Below are 19,463 nucleotides of genomic sequence, written 5' to 3' on the forward strand. Positions count from 1 at the left end.
TGTGGTAGCTCTGTAACCAATTGGTTTCCCAAAGTGAGGGGAACAGGGACTATTTCTAACAGGAACTCAATGACTGGCTCTTTGGTCTCCCCACCCCCGAAGGGAGGAGCAGTCCTGTTAGGCCACAGAGGAGGGCTTTGCAGCCAGTCCTGAAGATACCTGATAAAACAGGATCAGATGAATGGGGAGGAGGTCCCCCCCATCAGTGGACTTGGAAAGGGGCACGGTGGAGATGAGGGAGGGAGGGAGGGAGGGACTGGGAGGGAATGAGGGATCGGGACACGGCTGGGATACAGAGTTAATAAAATGTAACTGATAAAAAAAAAATAAAAAAATAAAAAAAAGAAACTAATCAAGAAGGAGGACTCTGGTTAAGATGCTTAATCCTCATTCAGAAAGGCAAACAGGATGGACATCAGAAGAGGGAGAAAACAGGTGACTAACACAGAGAGCCTCTGAAAGACTATCCTGTAGGGTATCAAGCAGATGCTGAGACTTATAGCCAAACTTTGGGCAGAGTGCAGGGAATCTTAGGAAAGAAGTGGGAAATAGTAAGACCTGGAGAGGATAGGAACTCCACAAGAACAACAGAACCAAAAAAAAAAAAAAAAAAATCTGGGTACAGGAGTCTTTGCTCAGACTGATACTCCAGCCAAGGACCAATTATGGAATTAACCTAGAACCCCTGCACAGATGTAGCCCATGTCAGTTCAGTGTCCAAGTGGGTTCCATAGTAATAGGAACAGGGACAATCTCTGATATGAACTGATTGGCCTGCTCTTTGATCACTTCCCCCTGAAGGGGAAGCAGCCTTACCAGGCCACAGAGGAAGACAATGAAGCCAGTCCTGAAGAGAGCCGATACACTAGGATCAAAAGGAAGGGGAGGAAGACCTCCCCTATCAGTGGACTGGAGAAGGGGAATGGATGGAAAAAAATGGGAGGGAGGGTGAGATTGGGAGGGGAGGAGGGTGGGTGCTACCAGTGGGATACAAAGTGAATAAACTGTAATTAATAAAATGAATAAAATATAAAAATAATTGAATAAATAATAATTATGATTTTTAAAACTGAAAAATTACTCAAAGTGGCCATTTTCTTCCTGTTCTGCCTCTTTGATTTTATGATTAATTAATTCATACAATCCAAAAAAAGCAACAAATCAAGTAATCTAATTTTAAAAATGTGGTACAGAGCTAAACAGAGAATTCTCTATAGAGAAATATCGAATGGCAGAGAAACACTTAAAGAAATGCTCAGTGCCCTTATTCATCATCGAAATGCAAATCAAAACAACCCTTAGATGTCACTTTACACCTATCAGAATGGTTAAGATCAAAAACTCAAGGGCTGATGCATGCTGGAGAGGATGTGGAGAAAGGGGAACCTCTTCCATTGCTGGTGGGAATGTAACCTTGTACAACCACTTTGCAAATCAATCTAGCACTTTCTCAGACAATTAGGAAAAGTGCTTCCTCAAGACCTAGCTATACCACTTCTAGACATTAATCCAAAACACGCTCAAGTACACAACAAGAACATTTGCTCAACCATGTTCATAGCAGCTTTATTCATAATAGCCAGAACCTGGAAACAACCCAGATGCCCCTCATTTGAGGAATGGATACAGAAATTGTGGTACATTTACACAATGGAATACTACTCAGCAACTAAAAACAAGGAAATCATGAAATGTGCAGGCAAATGGTGGGAATTGGAAAAGATAATTCTGAGTGAGGTATCCAGAAGCAGAAAGACACACACGGTATATACTCACTCATAAGTGGATATTAGACATATAATATAGGATAAACATACTAAAATCTGTACACCTGAAGAAGCTAAGCAAAAAGGAGGACCCTGGGTAAGATGACCAATCCTCACTCAGAATTGCAAACGGGATGGACATGGGAAGAGGGTGAAAACAAGGAACAGGACAGGAGCATACCACCAAGGGCCTCTGAAAGACTCTACCCACCAAGGTATCAAAGTAGATGCTGAGACTCAGAGCCAAACTTTGGGCATAATGCAGGGAATTTTATGAAAGAAGTGGAAGTGAGACATAGTAAGACCTGGAGGAAACAGGAACTCCACAAGGAGATCCAAAAAATCTGGGCACAGGGATCTTTTCCAAAACTGCTACTCCAAACAAGGACAAGGACCATGCATGGAGATAATCTGGAACCCCTGCACAGAGATAGCCCATAGCAGCTCAATGTCCAAGTGAGTTTCCTAGCAAGTGGAACAGGGACTGTCTCTGACATAAACTTAGTGGCTGGCTATTTGATCACCTCCCCTTGAAGGGGGAGCAGCCTTACCAGGCTGGGAATGAGAAAAAACAACTGTGATTATTTGAATTGAAGCTAGGTGCAGAGAGCTCTTGAAGAGCGGGGTAAACTGTTCTGAGAAACAACCAGCTGTAAACTATCTAAAACCAGCTGTAAACTATAGAGTAAAAGTGACCTGATTTTCAGGTATAAAAACCCTATGCTTCGCATGTTTGGGGTCGTCTCCTGTCTTTGGAGGGGCGACCCTATCATGATAGCAATAAACCTCTTGCTTTTGCATTGAGTTGTGGTCTATGAGAGTTCCTGGGAAGGGCACAATCCTGAGCTCCTGAGCAGTGAGACTCCAGGTCTTACATTTTGGTGCGTTGGCCAAGAAACAGCGTGCCCCTTCCCCAACCCTCATCAGACTGGGCTTGAAGGTTGAGCTCGGAACAGGTTAGTCTGATTTCTGGTATACCATCTTGTATTTGTTTAGGCGCCTATCTGGACTTTTTGATCATCTGATCAGTCGTCGTGATAGACGTGTCAAAATATCACTTGACTGGGAACTGGATGACGCTCCAGATTCCATCTGGGGAGGTTAGGTCCGTGATGGTCCTCCTCCCATCTGTTTCTCGTCAGAGATGGCTGACATGAGGCAGCCTCTCAATCAGAGTTCTGTGGTACCACCCGTAAGGGTCTTTTTATCTGAATTGCCTGTCGTGTTCTCTTTGTCTCTATTGTTGTTGCTTCTTTGACTTTCTTGACAGACAACTTTATTATGGGACAGACTGTGACTTCTTTTTGACCTTCCATCTCCTTATCTGCCAGCTTCCCCCCCCCACTAATCCCCCAGCAGGTCTGCAGCAGGGTGCCACCAGTCCCTCGGCACCACCAGATTCTGAAAACGAGAGTGCTGCCAGCACTCCCTCCACACTACTGCAGTCTCCACCAGATTCTGAAAGTGAAAGTGGTCCATGGGTGGGAACCCGGAGTCACCTAGCAGCTCAGCCAGGCTCCATGGCCCTTCCTTTGTGGGCCTATGAGCCCCCTGATGACAATTAAAATCAATAATTGGAAGGCCCATAACCCCCTGAAAAGCTTCTGTAAATTAAAGGACACTATCAATAGAACAAAACAACAGCCTGCAGATTGGAAAAAGACCTTCACCAATCCTACATCTGACAAAGGGCTAATATACAGAATGTATAAACACTGAAAAACCAAATAATCCAATTAAAAAATGGGATACAAGGTTAAACAGAGCGTTCTCAACAGAGGAATCTTGAATGGAGGAGAAGCAATTAAAGAAATGCTCAATGTCCTTAGTCAACAGGGAAATGATAATCAAAATGACTAAGATTCCTGTCAGAATGGCTAAGATAAAAAACTCAAGTGACAACGTAACAACACACGCTGGCAAAGATGTGGAGAAGGGGGAACTCTTCTTCATTATTGGTAGGAGTGCAAACTTCTACAACCACTTTGGAAATCAATCTGTTGCTTTCTCAGAAAACTGGAAATAGCCATCCTTCATCCAGCTATACTACTCCTGGGTAGACACCAGAGAGATGCTCCACCATACAACAAGAACATTTGCTCAACCATACTCATACCAGCTTTATTTGTAATAGCTCCAATCTGGAAACAACCTGGGTGTCCCTCAACTGAAGAATGGATAAACTGTGGTATATTTAAACAATAGAATACCACTTATCTATTAAAAATAAGGAAATCATGAAATTTGCAGGCAAATGGATGGAACTAAAAAAAGGTCATCCTGAGTGAGGTAACACAGACCCAGAAAGACACACATGGTATATATTCACTTATATGCAGATTTTAGTACTGGATAGACATAGAAAGAATTTTTGCTTTCTGTTACCATGACCTTAAGCTTTGCTGTGCTAGATATTTTAGTTCCAGAGCAGGAAGTGCTCCTGCAGGAACCACAACAAACATTCCTTTGACCAGGAATCTTAGACTTCCTCCTGGTCAAGAAGATAAGTCCAAAGGGCATCTTAGGCTTCATGTGGGCCCATGAGTTGGGGAAGTGGGAAATATCTCTGACATGGACTATGTTGCCTGCTTTTTGAGCACTTCTCCCTGATGGGACTTCCCTACCAGGCCACAAGGGAGGGAGACAAACTCAGGCCTCATGTGAATAGATGAGCTGGGGTGTCTGGGTAGGAAGGTGGCACCCTATTCTGAGGAACAGGGGATGATGGAGGGAGGATGGGACTGAGAGGGGAAGACAGAGGGGCCTACAGCAGAGAAGTAAACTGAATCAATTAATAAATAAAAAGATCCAGAAATCTCAGGGTCGTTTTGATTTGCATTTCCCTGATGACTAATGATGTTGAACATTTCTTTGTTTCTCTGCCATTCTATAATCCTCTATTGAGAATTCTGTTTAGCTCTGTACCCCATTTTGGATTACTTGATCTGTTGCTGTTTAACTTCTTGAGTTCTTTATATATACTGGATATTAGTCCTCTGTCAGATATAGGGTTGGTAAAGATCCTTTCCCAATCTGTAGGCAGTCGTTTTGTTCTGACAACAGTGTCCTTTGCTTTACAGAATCTTTTCAGTTTCATGAGGTCCCATTTATTGATTGTTGCTCTTAGAACCAAAAAATCTGAGCACAGGGGTCTTTCCTGAGACTGATACTCCAACCAAGTACCATGCGTGGAGATAACCTAGAACCCCTGAACAGATGTAGCCCTTGGCAGTTCAGTGTCCAGGTGGGTTCCATAGTAATGGGAACAGGGACTGTCTCTGACATGAACTGATTGGTCTGCTCTTTGATCACCTCCCCCTGAAGGGGGAACTGCCTTTCCAGGCCACAGAGGAAGACAATACAGCCACTCCTGAAGAGACCTAATAGACTAGGATCAGAAGGAAGAAAAGAAGACCTCCCCTATCAGTGGACTTGGGAGGGGCATACGTGCAGAAGAGGAAGGGAAGGGAGGAAGGGATTGGGAGGGGAGGAGGGAGGGAACCACAGGGTGGATACAAAGTGAATAAAGTATAATTAATAAAGAATTTTTTTTAAATAACAGAAGGTAAAGAAAAATGCTAAAGTCCACATATAATGGAATTGGTAAAAGAGATACCTAGAAATATTTCAAGAATCATCTTAGAATGAAAGAGAGATGAGATGACTTGCACATTCATATTTTTCTTCTTGATCGTATTTCTTCCATCTGATGTACGCTCATGAAGACATCCATTTCAGGCAGGTGCAGTCTGTTGGAAGCACATCCTTTAAACCTTCACTATATTCCCTGTTTGAAGTAGTCCCATGGGTGAATTGATTTGTTCTGTTTTTCTGAATAAAATGAGAACCCTGAAAAAAAAAAATGCAGAAAAAAAAAATCCAGTCCATAGGTATCATAAGAAAAATGGCTGGTAAACTGTAACCTGTAAGGTGAAATAGACCTTGAACTCCACATCCTGGCTCTGGTCAGAGTATTTTATCACAGCAGTTGAAACTACAAAAGATTGTTATTGAAATTAACGTCTTCAGATATTTAAAGGACTTTGTCAAGCATGTGAAAAGCTATACACTATAGCAAAATGTTCACAATACACTTTATTAACAAAGAACATGAAGCCAGGAAACATGAAAACTTGTCTCAAGTCGATAAAGCTGACCAAAACTATCAAAACCTGTAATTCACTAAAGAGATCTGGTGGGAACAAGCACATGAAAAATGCTGAATGCCAGTGTTCATAAGAGAAGTGCAAATTCAAATCACTAAACATGTGTAAGAGTGGCTGATCCAGAGGATAAACACACCAATGACTGTCAATATCAAGTGCTCACATGGTCATTGTGAAGGTTGGAATAAGAAATGCCCTCTAGCAAGACTCCTCCCTCTTGATTAGTTTCTTCAGGTATACAGATTTTAGTAGGTTTATCCTATATTATATGTCTGTATGAGTGAGTATATACCGTGTGTGTCTTTCTGCTTCTGGGATAGCTCGCTCAGGATGATCTTTTCTAGGTCCCACCATTTACCTGAAAATTTCATGATCTCCTTGTTTTTTATTGCTCAATAATATTCCATTGTGTAGATATACCACAATTTGTGCATCCATTCCTCCACTGAGGTGCATCTGAGCTGTTTCCAGCTTCTGGCTATTACAAATAAAGCTGCTACAAACATGGTTGAGCAAATGTCCTTTTTGTGTACTTGAGAATCTTTTGGATATATGCTTAGGAGTGGTATAGCTGGATCCTGAGGAAGTGCTATTCCTAGTTGTCTGAGAAAGCGTCAGATTCCTATCCAGAAAGGCAAAGAGGCTGGACGTCAGAAGGAGAAAAGAGGGAACAAGTCAGGAGCCTGACACAGAGGACCTCTGAAAAGCTCTGCCCTGCAGACTATCAATGCAGATGCTGAGACTTATGGGCAACCTTTGGGCAGAGTGCAGGGAATCTTATGAAAGAAGTGGAAAACAGTAAGATCTGGAGAGGACAGGAACTCCACAAGGAGAGCAACAGAACCAAAAAATCTGAACACAGGGGTCTTTCCTGAGACTCATACTCCAACCAAGGACTATGCATGGAGATAACCCAAGACCCCCACACAGATGTAGCCCAGGGCAGTTCAGTATCCAAGTGGGTTCCATTGTGATAGGAACAGGGACTGTCTCTGACATGAACTGATTGGCCTGCTCTTTAATTACCTCCCCCTGAGGGGGGGAGCAGCATTACCAGGCCACAGAAGACAATGCAGCCACTCCTGATGAGACCACAAAGACTAGGATCAGAAGCAAGGAAAAGAAGACCTCCCCTATCAGTGGACTTGGGGAGGGGCATGCATGCAGAGGGTGAAGGAAGGGAGGGATTGGGACAGGAGGAGGGAGGGAACCACAGGGGGGATACAAAATTAATAAAGTGTAATTAATAAAGAAATAAAAAGAAAAAAAGAAATACCCTCTACAATCTCAGGCATTTCAATGCTTGACCCAAAGTTGGTGGCACTGTTTGGGGAGGATTGGGAGGTGTAGCCTTGTTGGAGGAAATCTGTCACTGTAACTAGGGGAAGAATTTCAGGTTTCAAAAGTCATATTTCATACTCAGTTCCCACTTTCTTACTGTTGCTTGCAGTTCAAGATGGGAGCCCTCAGCTTCCTGCACCAGCCAACATGCTTGCTTGCTCCATGATTCCCAGCCTTCATGGACTTTTATCCTTCTGGAACCATAAGAAAAACAGCCCCTTCCTTTAATAAATTGCCTTGATCATCATGTTTTATCACAGAAATAAAAAAGTAACTGATACAGAAGTTTCCAGAAATTGGGCTATGGCTGTGACAAATCTGATCACAATAGGTTTTTTTGGTTTGATTGTTTTGCTTCGTTTTTGTTTTTAGAATGTGAAAGACATTGAGACTTTGGAACCCTGAACTTTAAAAGCCACTGAACACTGTAAGAACTGCTTAATGGCCCATCCTAATAGCATGGAAGACACTAATGCTGTGAACTCTGAGGACAGTAGAAGCCCAGCTCAAGAGTCTCCACGGGAGAACAATATTAGCCACTAGATAGAGATAGTTCTTGGAATACTTGTAATACTTGTCAAACTATGTGGCTGTGGCTGCTTCCTACCTATATTGAGCAGATGATAATGTCATTCAAGTGAAGCGGCAGTCTACAGAATGAAAACAAAATATGTGTACCAGGTATACATCAAAAAATGAGCTAGAATCTAGAATACTTTAAGAACTCAAAATAATCCGATGAAAAAAATGAGACATGGAACTAAACATAGAATTCTCAAAAGATAAAATGCAAATGGCTAAGAAATATTGTTTTGATAGTCATTGTCCCTAGCCATCAGGAAACTGTTTTGCAGTTTTATCTTACCCCTATCAGAATGGCTGAGGTCCAAATGACAGCAATAGCTGGCTGGGATGCAGGAAAAGAGGAAAACTGATTCATTGCTGGTCGGAGTGCAATCTCTTACATCCACTATGGAAATCAGACTGAAAGTTACTAAAGAAGCTAGAAATAGATCTGCCATAAGGTCCAGCTGCACCATTCTTGGCCATGTACACCCTGTATAGAGATACTTGCTCATCCAAGTCCATGGCTGCTCAATTCCCCATATCAAGAAATGAAAACAGTCTGGAAATCTTTCAACTAATGAATGAATATTTAAAATTTGGAATATCTGAACCATGGAATATTATTCACTTGTTTTTTATAATTTAAATGTTTTATTATTTAAAAAGTCTCTCAAATAAATCAAAGCATAATACTCCAAAAATTAAGCAAACCCAAAGTCTATAAAATGCAGTGAAATTCAGTACAGATGGAACAAGCACTCAGGACAGAAATTGTAATGCCTCGTAAGATTTTTGAAATTTCAGTATCAAATATATTTTATACAATTATATACCGCCCCCGCACAAACAAAATCCATGACAGAATTAGAGCTAGAATAACAATTAGTTGTATATCCTCTCTCATAACTAGTGTCCCTTACCTCTTTCTCTTATATGTTCCCTTCCATCATGGTATACTGTTCCCATGTACATCTGTTAACATATGTGTGTGCACATTATTAGCTAGATTCTGTATTTGAAAGAGAACATCCTTTTTCTTTTTTCAGAGATTATGTGACCCCGTTTAATATCATACATCCTAAATCCATCCATTTTTCTGCAAATTTTCTAATTTCATTTTTCAATATAGCTTAATGATATTCCTATATATACAAATGCATGTATTTATATGTGCCAAATTTTCATTATTTCATTCATCTGTTGATGTACAGCTATGTTGATTCCAATCCTTTGCTATTTGAATAATACAGCAATAAGCACTGAATGAATGCAAATATTACTATGGTAAGATATTGATTTCTTTAGGCATATACCCAGGAATAAAATAGGTGGGTCATATGGCTGTTGTATTTGTATTTGTTTTGTTTTGTTTTTTGATGCAAGGTTTCTCTGTGTAGCCTCGGCTGTCCTGGAACTCCCTCTATAGACCGGGATGTCCATGAACTGAGAGATTCACCTGCCTCTGCCTCCTAAATGCTAGGATTAAAGTTATGCCCTAGCATGCCTGGCCTTGTATTTGTAATTTTTTAAAAATTCCAAACTTATTTTCACAATGGCTGTATTAACTTGCACCCTCTCCAACAGTTAATGAGAATTCCTCTCCATATCCTCTCCAACATTTGTTGTTAAATGCATTGATGATAGCCATTCTGACTGTGGTGAGACAGTCTCTCAGAGGAGTTTTAATTTGCATTTCCCTAATAAGAATACTAAATACCACTATTTCCAGGTAATATGATAGTATACATTAGTGATCCCAAAAATTCAACTGGAGAACTCCTTCAGCTGATAAACACCTTCAGCAAAGTGGCTGGATAAAAAATTAACTCAAAAAAATCAGTAGCTCCACTGTATACCAAAGACATAAGGGCTGAAAATGAATTAGGGAAACAACACCCTTCACAATTGCCACTAATAACATAATGTACCTTGGTGTGAATAATGTACCTAATAATGTACCCTAACCAAGTGTGTAAAAGACTGGTGTGAAAAAAACTTCAAGTCTCTGAAGAAAGAAATTGAAGAAGATATCAGAACAGGGAAAGATCTCCCATGCTCACGGATCAGTAGGATTAACATAGTGAAAATGGCCATCCTGCCAAAAGCAATCTACAGATTCAATGTAATCCCCATCAAAATACCAATACAATCCTTTACAGACCTTGAAAGAACAATTCTTAATTTCCTATGGGAAAAAAAAAAAAAACGAGAATTGCGAAAACCATCCTGTACAACAACAGATCATCTGGAGGAATCTCCATCACTGATCTCAAGCTGTACTACAGAGCAGTAGTAATAAAAACTGCATGGTATTGGCATAGAAACAGAATGGTGAATCAATGGAACCGAATAGAAGACCCAGAAATAAATACACACACCTATGGAAACTTGATGTTTACAGAGAAACCAAAACCATTCAATGAAAAAAAGACAGCATCTTCAACAAATGGTGCTGGTCTAACTAGATGTCTACATGAAGAAAAATAAAAATAGATCCATACTTATCACATTGCAAAAAAGCTAAAGTCCAAGTGGATCAAAGACCTCAACATAAAACCAGACACACTAAACCTCTTACAAGAAAAAGTGGGGAAGAGCCTTGAACTCATTGGCACAGGAGACAACTTCCTAAAGATAAAGAGAAAACCAACAGCACAGGCTCTAAGATCAACAATCAATAAATGGGACCTCATGAAACTCAAAAGCTTCTGGAAAGCAAAAGACACTGTTGTCAGAACAAAACAGCAGCCTACAGACTGGGAGAGGATCTTCACCAACCCTATATCTGACAGAGGGCTAATATCCAAAATATGTAAAGAACTAAAGAAGTTAAAAAGCAACAAATCAAGTAATCCTATTAAAAAATGGGGAGCAGAGCTAAACAGCGGTAAACAGAGAATTCTCTACACAGAAATATAGAATGGCAGGGAAACACAGAAACGCTCAAAGTCCTTGGTCATCAGGGAGATGCAAATCAAAATGACCCTGAGATTTCACCTTACACTCATCAGAATGGCTAAGATCAAAAACTCAAGTGACAACACATGCTGCGGAGCTTGTGGAGAAAGGGGAACACTCCTCCACTGCTGGTGGGAATATAAACTTGTACAACTACTTTGGAAATCAATCTGACGCTTTCTCAGACAACTAGGAATAGCGCTTCCTCAAGATCCAGCCATACCACTCCTAGGCATATACCCAAAAGAGGCCCAAGTACACAATAAGAACATTTGCTCAACCATGTTTGTAGCAGCTTTATTTGTAATAGCCAGAACCTGGAAACAGCCCAGATGCCCCTCAACTGAGGAATGGGTACAGAAATTGTGGTACATTTACACAATGGAATATTACTCAGCAACTAAAAACAAGGAAATCATGAAATTAGCAGGAAAATGGTGGGATCTAAAAAAGATCATCCTGACTGAGGTATCCCAGAAGCAGAAAGACACACATGGTATATAGTCACTCATATAGACATATAATATAGGATAAACCTACTAAAATCTGTATATACCTAAAGAAACTAATCAAGAGGGAGGACTCTCCCTAAAATACTCAATCCCCATCCAAAAAGACGAAGAGGATGGACATCAGAAGAAGGAGAAAACAGGAAACAAGTCAGGAGCCTGCCACAAAGGGCCTCTGAAAGGCTCTGCCCTGCAGACTATCAAAGCTGATCCTGAGACTTATGGCCAACCTTTGGACAGAGTATGGGGAATCTTATAAAAGAAGTGGGAAATAATAAGATCTGGAGAGGATAGGAGCTCCACAAGGAGAGTAACAGAACCAAAAACATCTGAGCACAGGGGTCTTTCCTGAGGCTCATACTCAAACCAAGTACCATGCATGGAGATAACCTAGAACCCCTGCACAGATGAAGCCCATGGCAGTTCAGTGTCCAGGTGGGTTCCATAGTAATAGGAACAGGGACTGTCTCTGACATGAACTGATTGGTCTACTCTTTGATCACTTTCCCCTGAAGGGGGAACTGCCTTTCTAGGCCACAGAGGAAGACAATGCAGCCACTCCTGATGAGACCTCAAAGACTAAGATCAAAACGAAGGAAAAGAAGACCTCCCGTATCAGTGGACTTGGGGAGAAGCATACGTGGAGAAGGGAAAAGAAAGGAGGGATTGGGAGGGGTGTAGGGAGGGAACTACAGAGGGGATACAAAGTGAATAAAGTGTAATTAATAAAAAATAAAAAGAAAGAAATCTAATTTTATCATAATGTTAATTTTTATTTGTTATGAGATTTGCTGTTTGTCGCTTTGTTTCTTTTGTTCCTATATTAATATGTAACCAGGGAAGACTCAAAGTCATGGAATCAAGGATTAAAGTATGAGGAAATTATTTTTGTATAAATAAAGCTTGCAAGAGACATAAGTTGTACAAGCAGATGAGGTCATACCAAGGTGCGCCTCCTCTCTGTCCCATCTCTTATGAAAGGAAACTGAATCCCTTTGTCCCTCGTCCCTCAGTGCTCTTGCATCCACCCTCCTTCAACCCTTTCCCTCACCTGGTGCTACTCCCTGGCCAACACCAGTTGTAAAACCAGAGAAGATTCTCCCCTGGGAAACCCAGAGCTACAGCTGGGTGTTGTTAGATCAGGGACCTGCCATGTAAAGACAAGAAATCAGGTGATGCCCTCCCCTCCAACCATGCTGGTCTAGTCCCTGTCTCCTACAGTTGTAACAGAAATTGCCCTATGTGTTTCCATGTTTCTATTGCTCCAAGCAAACCGCTCTGAAGCCCATCCCAGAAACTACTGAGGGATTATAAAACTTGTTTTACATTTGGTTGGTTGTTTTGGCTTTTGTTTTTTGTAAATAGTGCTGGCTGGCCTCAAATATGCAGAGATATGCCTGAATGCTGGAGTTAAAAGCCTGTGCCTCCATACCTAGTCAGAAAATAATTTTTTTTTTTGCTCTGTCCAGGCTCCTTACTATTCAGCATTGTTATAAAAGAAATGTGCAGCTCCTGTTTCTCCATCTCTCATGTGCTTCCTCCCTCCCTCTCTCTCCTCCTCCTTTTCTCTGTCTCCCTTTCAGGTTCTCCACATATGATGTGATTGTGAGCTGTCTCATACTCTTTGACGTTGACTCTCTTAGCAATTGCATCATGTCTCACAGCCCCATCATCCTGCCTCTGGCATGATGTACAGTCCCTCACAATGCTGTCTGAACTCCAAGGTCCAATCATGACCCCCTCCTTGTTGGCATGCGTCATTTCTCTCTAAGCAAAGCTTATTTCCTGAGTAATTTCATGTCAGACCCTTTACAAATATCTTTTCTCTTCCTTAACAGGTATGTCTTTTTACTTCTCTCACCATCTTTTAACCCTTTGTCCAGTGGTTTCAACTGGAGGAGATGGGAAGACAAATAAATACAGGATTTTTAAAAAGAACTAAAATTCAAAATCTACATTTTGAATACTTCAAAGAATAAAAATTAAGTTAGGAAACAATTAATTTAAAAAATGTTGCCAGAGCCAGGTTTGGCAGCCCACCCTAACTTCAGCACTTGGGAGGCAGAGGCAGGTGGAGCTCTGTGAGTTCAGATCAGCCTCACCCACATAGGGAGTTCCAGGTCATCAAAAGCTATGTCATGAGACCCTGGCTCAGAAGTTAAAAAAAAAAAAAGTGTCTCAGACACTAAAGGTATGTGGGAAAAGTTAAGTAATAATGCCTGTAGATAGATAAAGCTAGAAGCTGATTGTAGACAGTCTCCTGAAATGTCTCTACTGCACTCTGGGGGTCTCTGCAAACGCCTGAGAAGAACATTATTGCCAGGATCCTGATGCGGATGGTACTGACTCTTGGGCAGGAAAGAGAAATAATCTTAATACATAGGTAACTGCATGAAATGCCTCAAGGATTAACTTTCATTCCTCTTGATCTCCCTCAAACATCTTTTATCTTAGGTCCCCAAATAAAGCTGATTCCTTTTGATGAGATTCATTAGAATGAGAGAGCCTCAATGCCGTGAGTGTGCCTTAAAGTAGAAAAAAAATTAGATAAAATAATATCCGATGTATGGTTGAGCATCTTTCAGATATATGCCCAGGAGTGGTATAGTTGGGTCTTGAGGTAGCATTATTTCTAATTTTCTGAGAAAGCACCAGATTGATTTCCAAAGTGGTTGTACAAAATTTTATCCCACCAGCAATGGAGGAGGGTTCCTCTTTCTCCACATCCTCTCCAGCATGTGTTGTCACTTAAGTTTTTAATCTTAGCTATTCTGATGGCTGTAAGGTGAAATCTCAGGGTTATTTTAATTTGCATTTCCCTGATGACCAAGGATGTTAAGCATTTCTTTAAGTGTTTCTCTGCCATTTGATGTTCTTCTATTGAGAATTCTCTGTCATCTCTGAAATAAGATGACACAGAGTGTAAGGACAATAATCAGTGTAACTCTGATTATTGAGTTCAACCTTCAGAACCAACATGGTGGAAGGAGAGTACTGACTCCTGCAGGTTCACCTTGGAGCTACAAACACACACACACATCATGGCATGTCAACACAGAAACACCACACAAAATAAATAAATGTAAATATTTTTTATTTGAAAGTAATCTAGACAACAGTACAGAATTAATGAAAAATGTTAAAATGTACACAGTGAATGGCAAAGCATCCAATACAATACACTACAATAGACTACAAAAGGCATCAAAGGCATATGATGAAAAGACCAAGATATAGGGTTCAAGACAAGGTCAGTAGTGGAATGTTTGCTGGCATGCTCCTGAGCCAGGATTCAATGAACAGCACTGAAAAACAAGATCATAATATTTTAATTTTTGTAAGTATATAAATTCACCTGTAAATACACATCATAACTTATTAACGATTTTAAGCAGTGGAATATATGCCTGAACATGTAAAGAAGCTGAGCCTCTGCATGTTAGGATAGGTTGACTAGACACGGTCCCTCTAGGCAGCATTGTTTGTATTTTCTCAGTGAAGTATGTAGTGTGCTAATATATGCATACATATATATGTGTGTGTGTGTGTGTGTGTGTGTGTGTGTGTGCAAACATCATCTTCAATTTTATGTAATATACTGGGAATAAAGATGAACTGGGCAGTTTTTCCATGTGTACACAAAATAGAATTGGATGCTGTGATGCTGAAGTGACTTCAGCCCACGTGATGGCTGATCTTACTTATGAACTTGATTGTATCAAGGATGTCAAAGAGATTCCTCAAACACTGCTATTGGTGTGTCTGTGACATTTCTAGACATGAATCAGATATGAAGCCTCTGACTTAACTAATGATTTAAGCTATGAGTACTTTCAAACTTTTAATAGATTATTAAGAGAGTTACAGGCTGGGTTGGAGAAAGCAGTCATGGGATTGTTGCCTTGGAAGCTGTATCCTGTCCTGGTCCCTTTCTACTATTCTCAGCTAGTGTACAACATGCCATGATGTGGATAGCTCTGCTCCACTACATCCTCCCACAGTGATGGAAACCTCTGGAATCACAAACTAAAATAGATCATTGCTCTATTTTACCGTTTCACTCAGATCACAGTAGTGATAAAACACATAGCATATGTCTTCCAGTCAATGAATAAGAATGAAGATAGATATTAGAACTAATGTTTGCTAGCGACCTCGGCAGAAGAGGCACCACTAACCTGAAGGTTCATCAAGGGTTGGTATGAGGTCATATTCACTAGTAAAAACCAGTGTTGATAAAGGTAACAGAGAAAAGAATAGTGGAAAGTGTGGTTAACTGTCACTTAGTGATGGAAGGAAGAAGGACGGAAAAGAAGGAAACAAGAATCTGAAAAGGCACAGCACTGGAGGGAGTGGAAGCAGAGGGCATCTCTCTATCACCAAGCAGAAGGCATCTCTCTATCACCAAGCAGAGGGCATCTCTCTATCCACAGCTGAATTGCCAAAAGCTGATGCTGATTCTGGACAGGTGTCAGGGCTTGGGTGATACAAGGAATAGATGTCCCAGTGTCATGAGGTTATGAGAGCACAGGGAAGGCGTCAGGACTCACCTGCAGCAGGACAGGGCAAGAACGTATTTAGCCACTAAAACACATTACAGAGCGGTTCGTTATGGCAACATGTAAAATCCAATGTTACATTATGAAAGTTGAAAGTCTTATTTAAACAGAAGGAAGAACAATCCTGCATCCCGAACCACATATCATAACCTGTACAAGAAAAAAAGCAAGGAGCAAACATGAATATTTGTGAAATCATAATCTCAGTAAATTAGGAGAGTCAGGCTCCCCAGTGTAACATATGCTAGCCACACTGAAGAGACAGACAGCATTCACCATCAGTCCACCTGTAATCTGGCCTGCAGGCATGCCTCCAATCTTCACAACTGCTGAGTGGAAATTTACCGTTCAAGTCCTCATACCCTTCAATATACCTCCCAAGAAAGCTCCTAAAGACTATGCAGAGACCCCTATCAAAACAATTCCTTCATCTGGCCAAGAAGAGAAGACAGACAGAATCAAGTGCAAAGGAACCATCTTCTGAGTTTACACAGAAACACAGCCCCTGACACTTTCTGCTTTGTCCCCAGGAGTGCGCAAAAAGGGCTACTTCATTCCTCAGTAGCAAACAGGATCCCCTCAAGATGTCCCAGGCTTGACTCACCTTTAGAAGCAACCAGTAAGCCACATTCCTGGCCGTCCACAGTCTCACAGGTGGAGTTTTTTTTCTCACAAACCCCATCAGAGTTTAACATGTCACACCGCAAACATGTGAGAGCTGAAAAGGCAAAACCAAGGGTAAGAGGTTCCTTCAGAGCTAGCTTCAGGCCGGACCTGAGTCTGTGGCTATAATCAATGAATAAGAAACAATGATAAAGGAAAGAGCTGGATGTACTCTAAGCTGAACCCTACAGGATGGCCCATGACCTTTGAACCTAGGAAGAGATTTGAGAAGAGCCAGGCTCCCCATTTCAAGTCCTGTGACTGGACCAGGCTGTAAGAAGGAAGATCAAAGGTCTGGTGTAGGGAGCTTGAGCCTACCACCTATGACCACACAAATGTTCCCCATCACCTCTTTATCTTCATCCTGTGAAGGCCCTTCCTGCTTCATTTCCAAATCAGTTTTAGGCCTGTGCATGGGTAAGCTGGAGGAATTGAGAACATTAGTTCCTTAAGAACTGAGCAGAAGAACTGAAAGACCAGGACAAAGAACACCAGGACCAAAGCAATGACAAAGAAGAGAGAGGAGAAATGGAAGCAGTCCCTCCTGTATACAACAGAGCAGGTAAGGAAGAAAATGTGAAGACATGGAGATGAAGGGTGCGGCATCACTTATAAAAGCAGTCCAGTCTTGTATTCTGTTCCTCACTACTCACAACCCAATACCCTTCAACAGATTGACTGCCCAACAGCACCAGCCCCTACCATCTGCCAGGATCTCACCTTGCAGGAAGCCCACCACAAAGGAGAGGCCCAGCAGGAGCAGCAGAAGATTCTTCCCCATTGAAGCAGGATTTCAGGCAAAGAGAACAGCAGAGAGCAGGAGAGCGCACTCAAGGCCTCAATAATGCATGCTTATATATGAGCTCAGGCTAGACAGCGAAGCCAATGGGATCTCAAGCCGGTGGACAAAGCTGATAGCCTGAGGGAAGCACAGATCCTACGTGCTTAATTTAACTATTTCTGCAGACCTCTATGTCACTGTGGTTCAACTACTTCTAGATTCTTGGTCACTAACTTTTGAATGGGGATTAATAGCTGTGATTTGAAGAAATTTTGGGACTGAATGGCTGGTGAACCCCAAGGATTCTACACTAGGCTGTGATTTTTCACACAGAACAAAACTATTACCCTCAGCCTCCACATCCAGATTTTAAATCCCTGCCTATGTGAATGGCATAAAGATCGAGGTATACATTTAACTGTTCAATAAATCACTGAAACCCAAATTTCAGATTTGGGTTCATCTCTCATGCAGACTACAGGCATCTTCCTTGATGCCTGTAAAGAAAGACAAGGAAATCTACAGGGTCATGGAAGGAAAGCATGACAAGAAACAGGCCTTTCATTCTGGGTCTGGTTTCCCTGTCCTACTGATGGAGTCAGGAAATTTAAAGCACCAATGACAAAGCCAAAATTACACAGAGACCATATCTGTTCTCTAAAAAACCTCTCAAATAGGTACAAAGACAAAAATAAACTCTACCTTCCTTAGTACCTAAAAGAGGTATAACTTCTCCCATCTCCTCCTTTATCCCTACATTGAATGAATGTCCCTCATATATAACTACCTGTGGAATCCCACAAATAGTATAAATACCCAGTGAGGCCAAGCATTCTGGGGCACTGCTTGACAAAGTTCCAGTACCCTAGTAAGTGTCCTGAAAGTCTGCTTGAGAAAGTTCCAGTACCTGGATGCCTTGGGTTAGCCCTTTATGCCTGTGCTGGGTATTTTCTTACTATTGAAGGCCTCTCTCCAAATGCTAGACTTGGAATAATGTAGCAAAAGCTGGTGTTAATGAAGAATAATAAAACTAATGGTGGTTCCTTGGGGGAAAATGTTATTCAGAAAACTGAGTCTCCCATAGAACCTATTTAGATTTACTGTTAGATTATTAATAAATGATATTAGTAAGCATGAAAGAGAGGATTTGATAAAAATTGTTAAAGAAGAAAAACTTAGGGAAATTTTGGAAGTTGACAAGCTCTAACTGAACCACGAGGTTTTCATGTTCAGCTTTAGAAACAAGAAACTGATTTGGACAGGAATAGATTTTGATCATGCTAATATTGACAGACCTTGGCATCTTTCTAAAGGTAAAGTAAGGAAGTTTAGAAACCCTGATGTTCTATCCTTTACAATGTTTTTTGTTTGTTTGTTTGTTTTGTTTTGTTTTAGTAATAAAGATAGAAATTGTATTGAAACAAGGGTTCGCGACAAAGTCACAGAGACAAACGTGTTGACTCAGTGAACCACCAACCTTCCTGAACAAATTTGACAAGCCAGGTCTTTTCTGATATTATAAAAAGACAAAAGGACACACTGTCTTTGCTTAAGTAAAAAGGCTATGCAATAGTTTAAGAACCCAAGAAAAGGATGATGGTTTTGGAGGGGAGAAGGGAGGGGCTTATGGGGGAATACAAAAGGAATAAAGTGTAATTAATAAAAGTTAAATAAAAAATTTAAAAAAAAAAGAAAAAGAAAAGAAATATAGGGGAAGGAAAGGAAGGATCAACTAAGGGTCAGGAAGATGAAACTTTTGAAAATAAGTTTGATGTAACAGGTGGAAGAAAATAATTTTTGGTCTATTATTTATATGCTAACTTGAAGTGGAATGAAGCTCAAACAATTACTCTGTCTGGCAGTTTGGTAACTGCAAGGCTTTATGACACTAATAAGAAAAAGAAATACTTTGATTAAAAGAAAACTGATTTTATCATAATGTTAATTTTTAGTTCTTATGAGATTTGCTGCTTGCTCGCTTTGTTTCTTTTTTGTGTGTAAATAAAGCTTGCAAGAGACATAAGTTGTACAAGCAGATGAGGTCATACCAAGGTGCGCCTCCTCTCTGTCCCATCTCTTATGAAAGGAAACTGAATCCCTTTGTCCCTCGTCCCTCAGTGCTCTTGCATCCACCCTCCTTCAACCCTTTCCCT

At 40.9% G+C, this 19,463-nt stretch overlaps 1 protein-coding gene across 1 annotated transcript; it reads right to left on the reverse strand.

The window, feature by feature from the left end:
* Nucleotides 1-14,434: 14,434 nt before the first annotated feature.
* On the reverse strand, nt 14,435-17,310 carry LOC110549449 (prostate and testis expressed protein 14-like). The gene is made up of 4 exons (XM_021638642.2): nt 17,250-17,310; nt 16,471-16,584; nt 15,858-16,016; nt 14,435-14,612 (listed from the first exon to the last, which is right to left on the reverse strand). Exons 1-3 carry the CDS (start codon nt 17,308-17,310, stop codon nt 15,892-15,894), a joined length of 300 nt encoding a protein of 99 aa, XP_021494317.1. The 3' UTR covers nt 14,435-14,612; nt 15,858-15,891.
* Nucleotides 17,311-19,463: the final 2,153 nt, after the last annotated feature.

The sequence above is a fragment of the Meriones unguiculatus genome, chromosome 1 (genome assembly GCF_030254825.1).
Source record: "Meriones unguiculatus strain TT.TT164.6M chromosome 1, Bangor_MerUng_6.1, whole genome shotgun sequence".
NCBI classification, from domain to species: Eukaryota; Metazoa; Chordata; class Mammalia; order Rodentia; family Muridae; genus Meriones; species Meriones unguiculatus.

Bases quoted from the DNA above. Each gene is read 5' to 3' on its own strand.
- LOC110549449 (XM_021638642.2), bottom strand. From the start codon at position 17,310: ATGGGGAAGAATCTTCTGCTGCTCCTGCTGGGCCTCTCCTTTGTGGTG. The intron at 16,585-17,249 runs GTGAGATCCTGG...TTGCCTTTTCAG, and splicing joins TGTGGTGGGCTTCCTGCAAG to CTCTCACATGTTTGCGGTGT. The intron at 16,017-16,470 runs GTGAGTCAAGCC...TTTCTTGTACAG, and splicing joins CTTACTGGTTGCTTCTAAAG to GTTATGATATGTGGTTCGGG.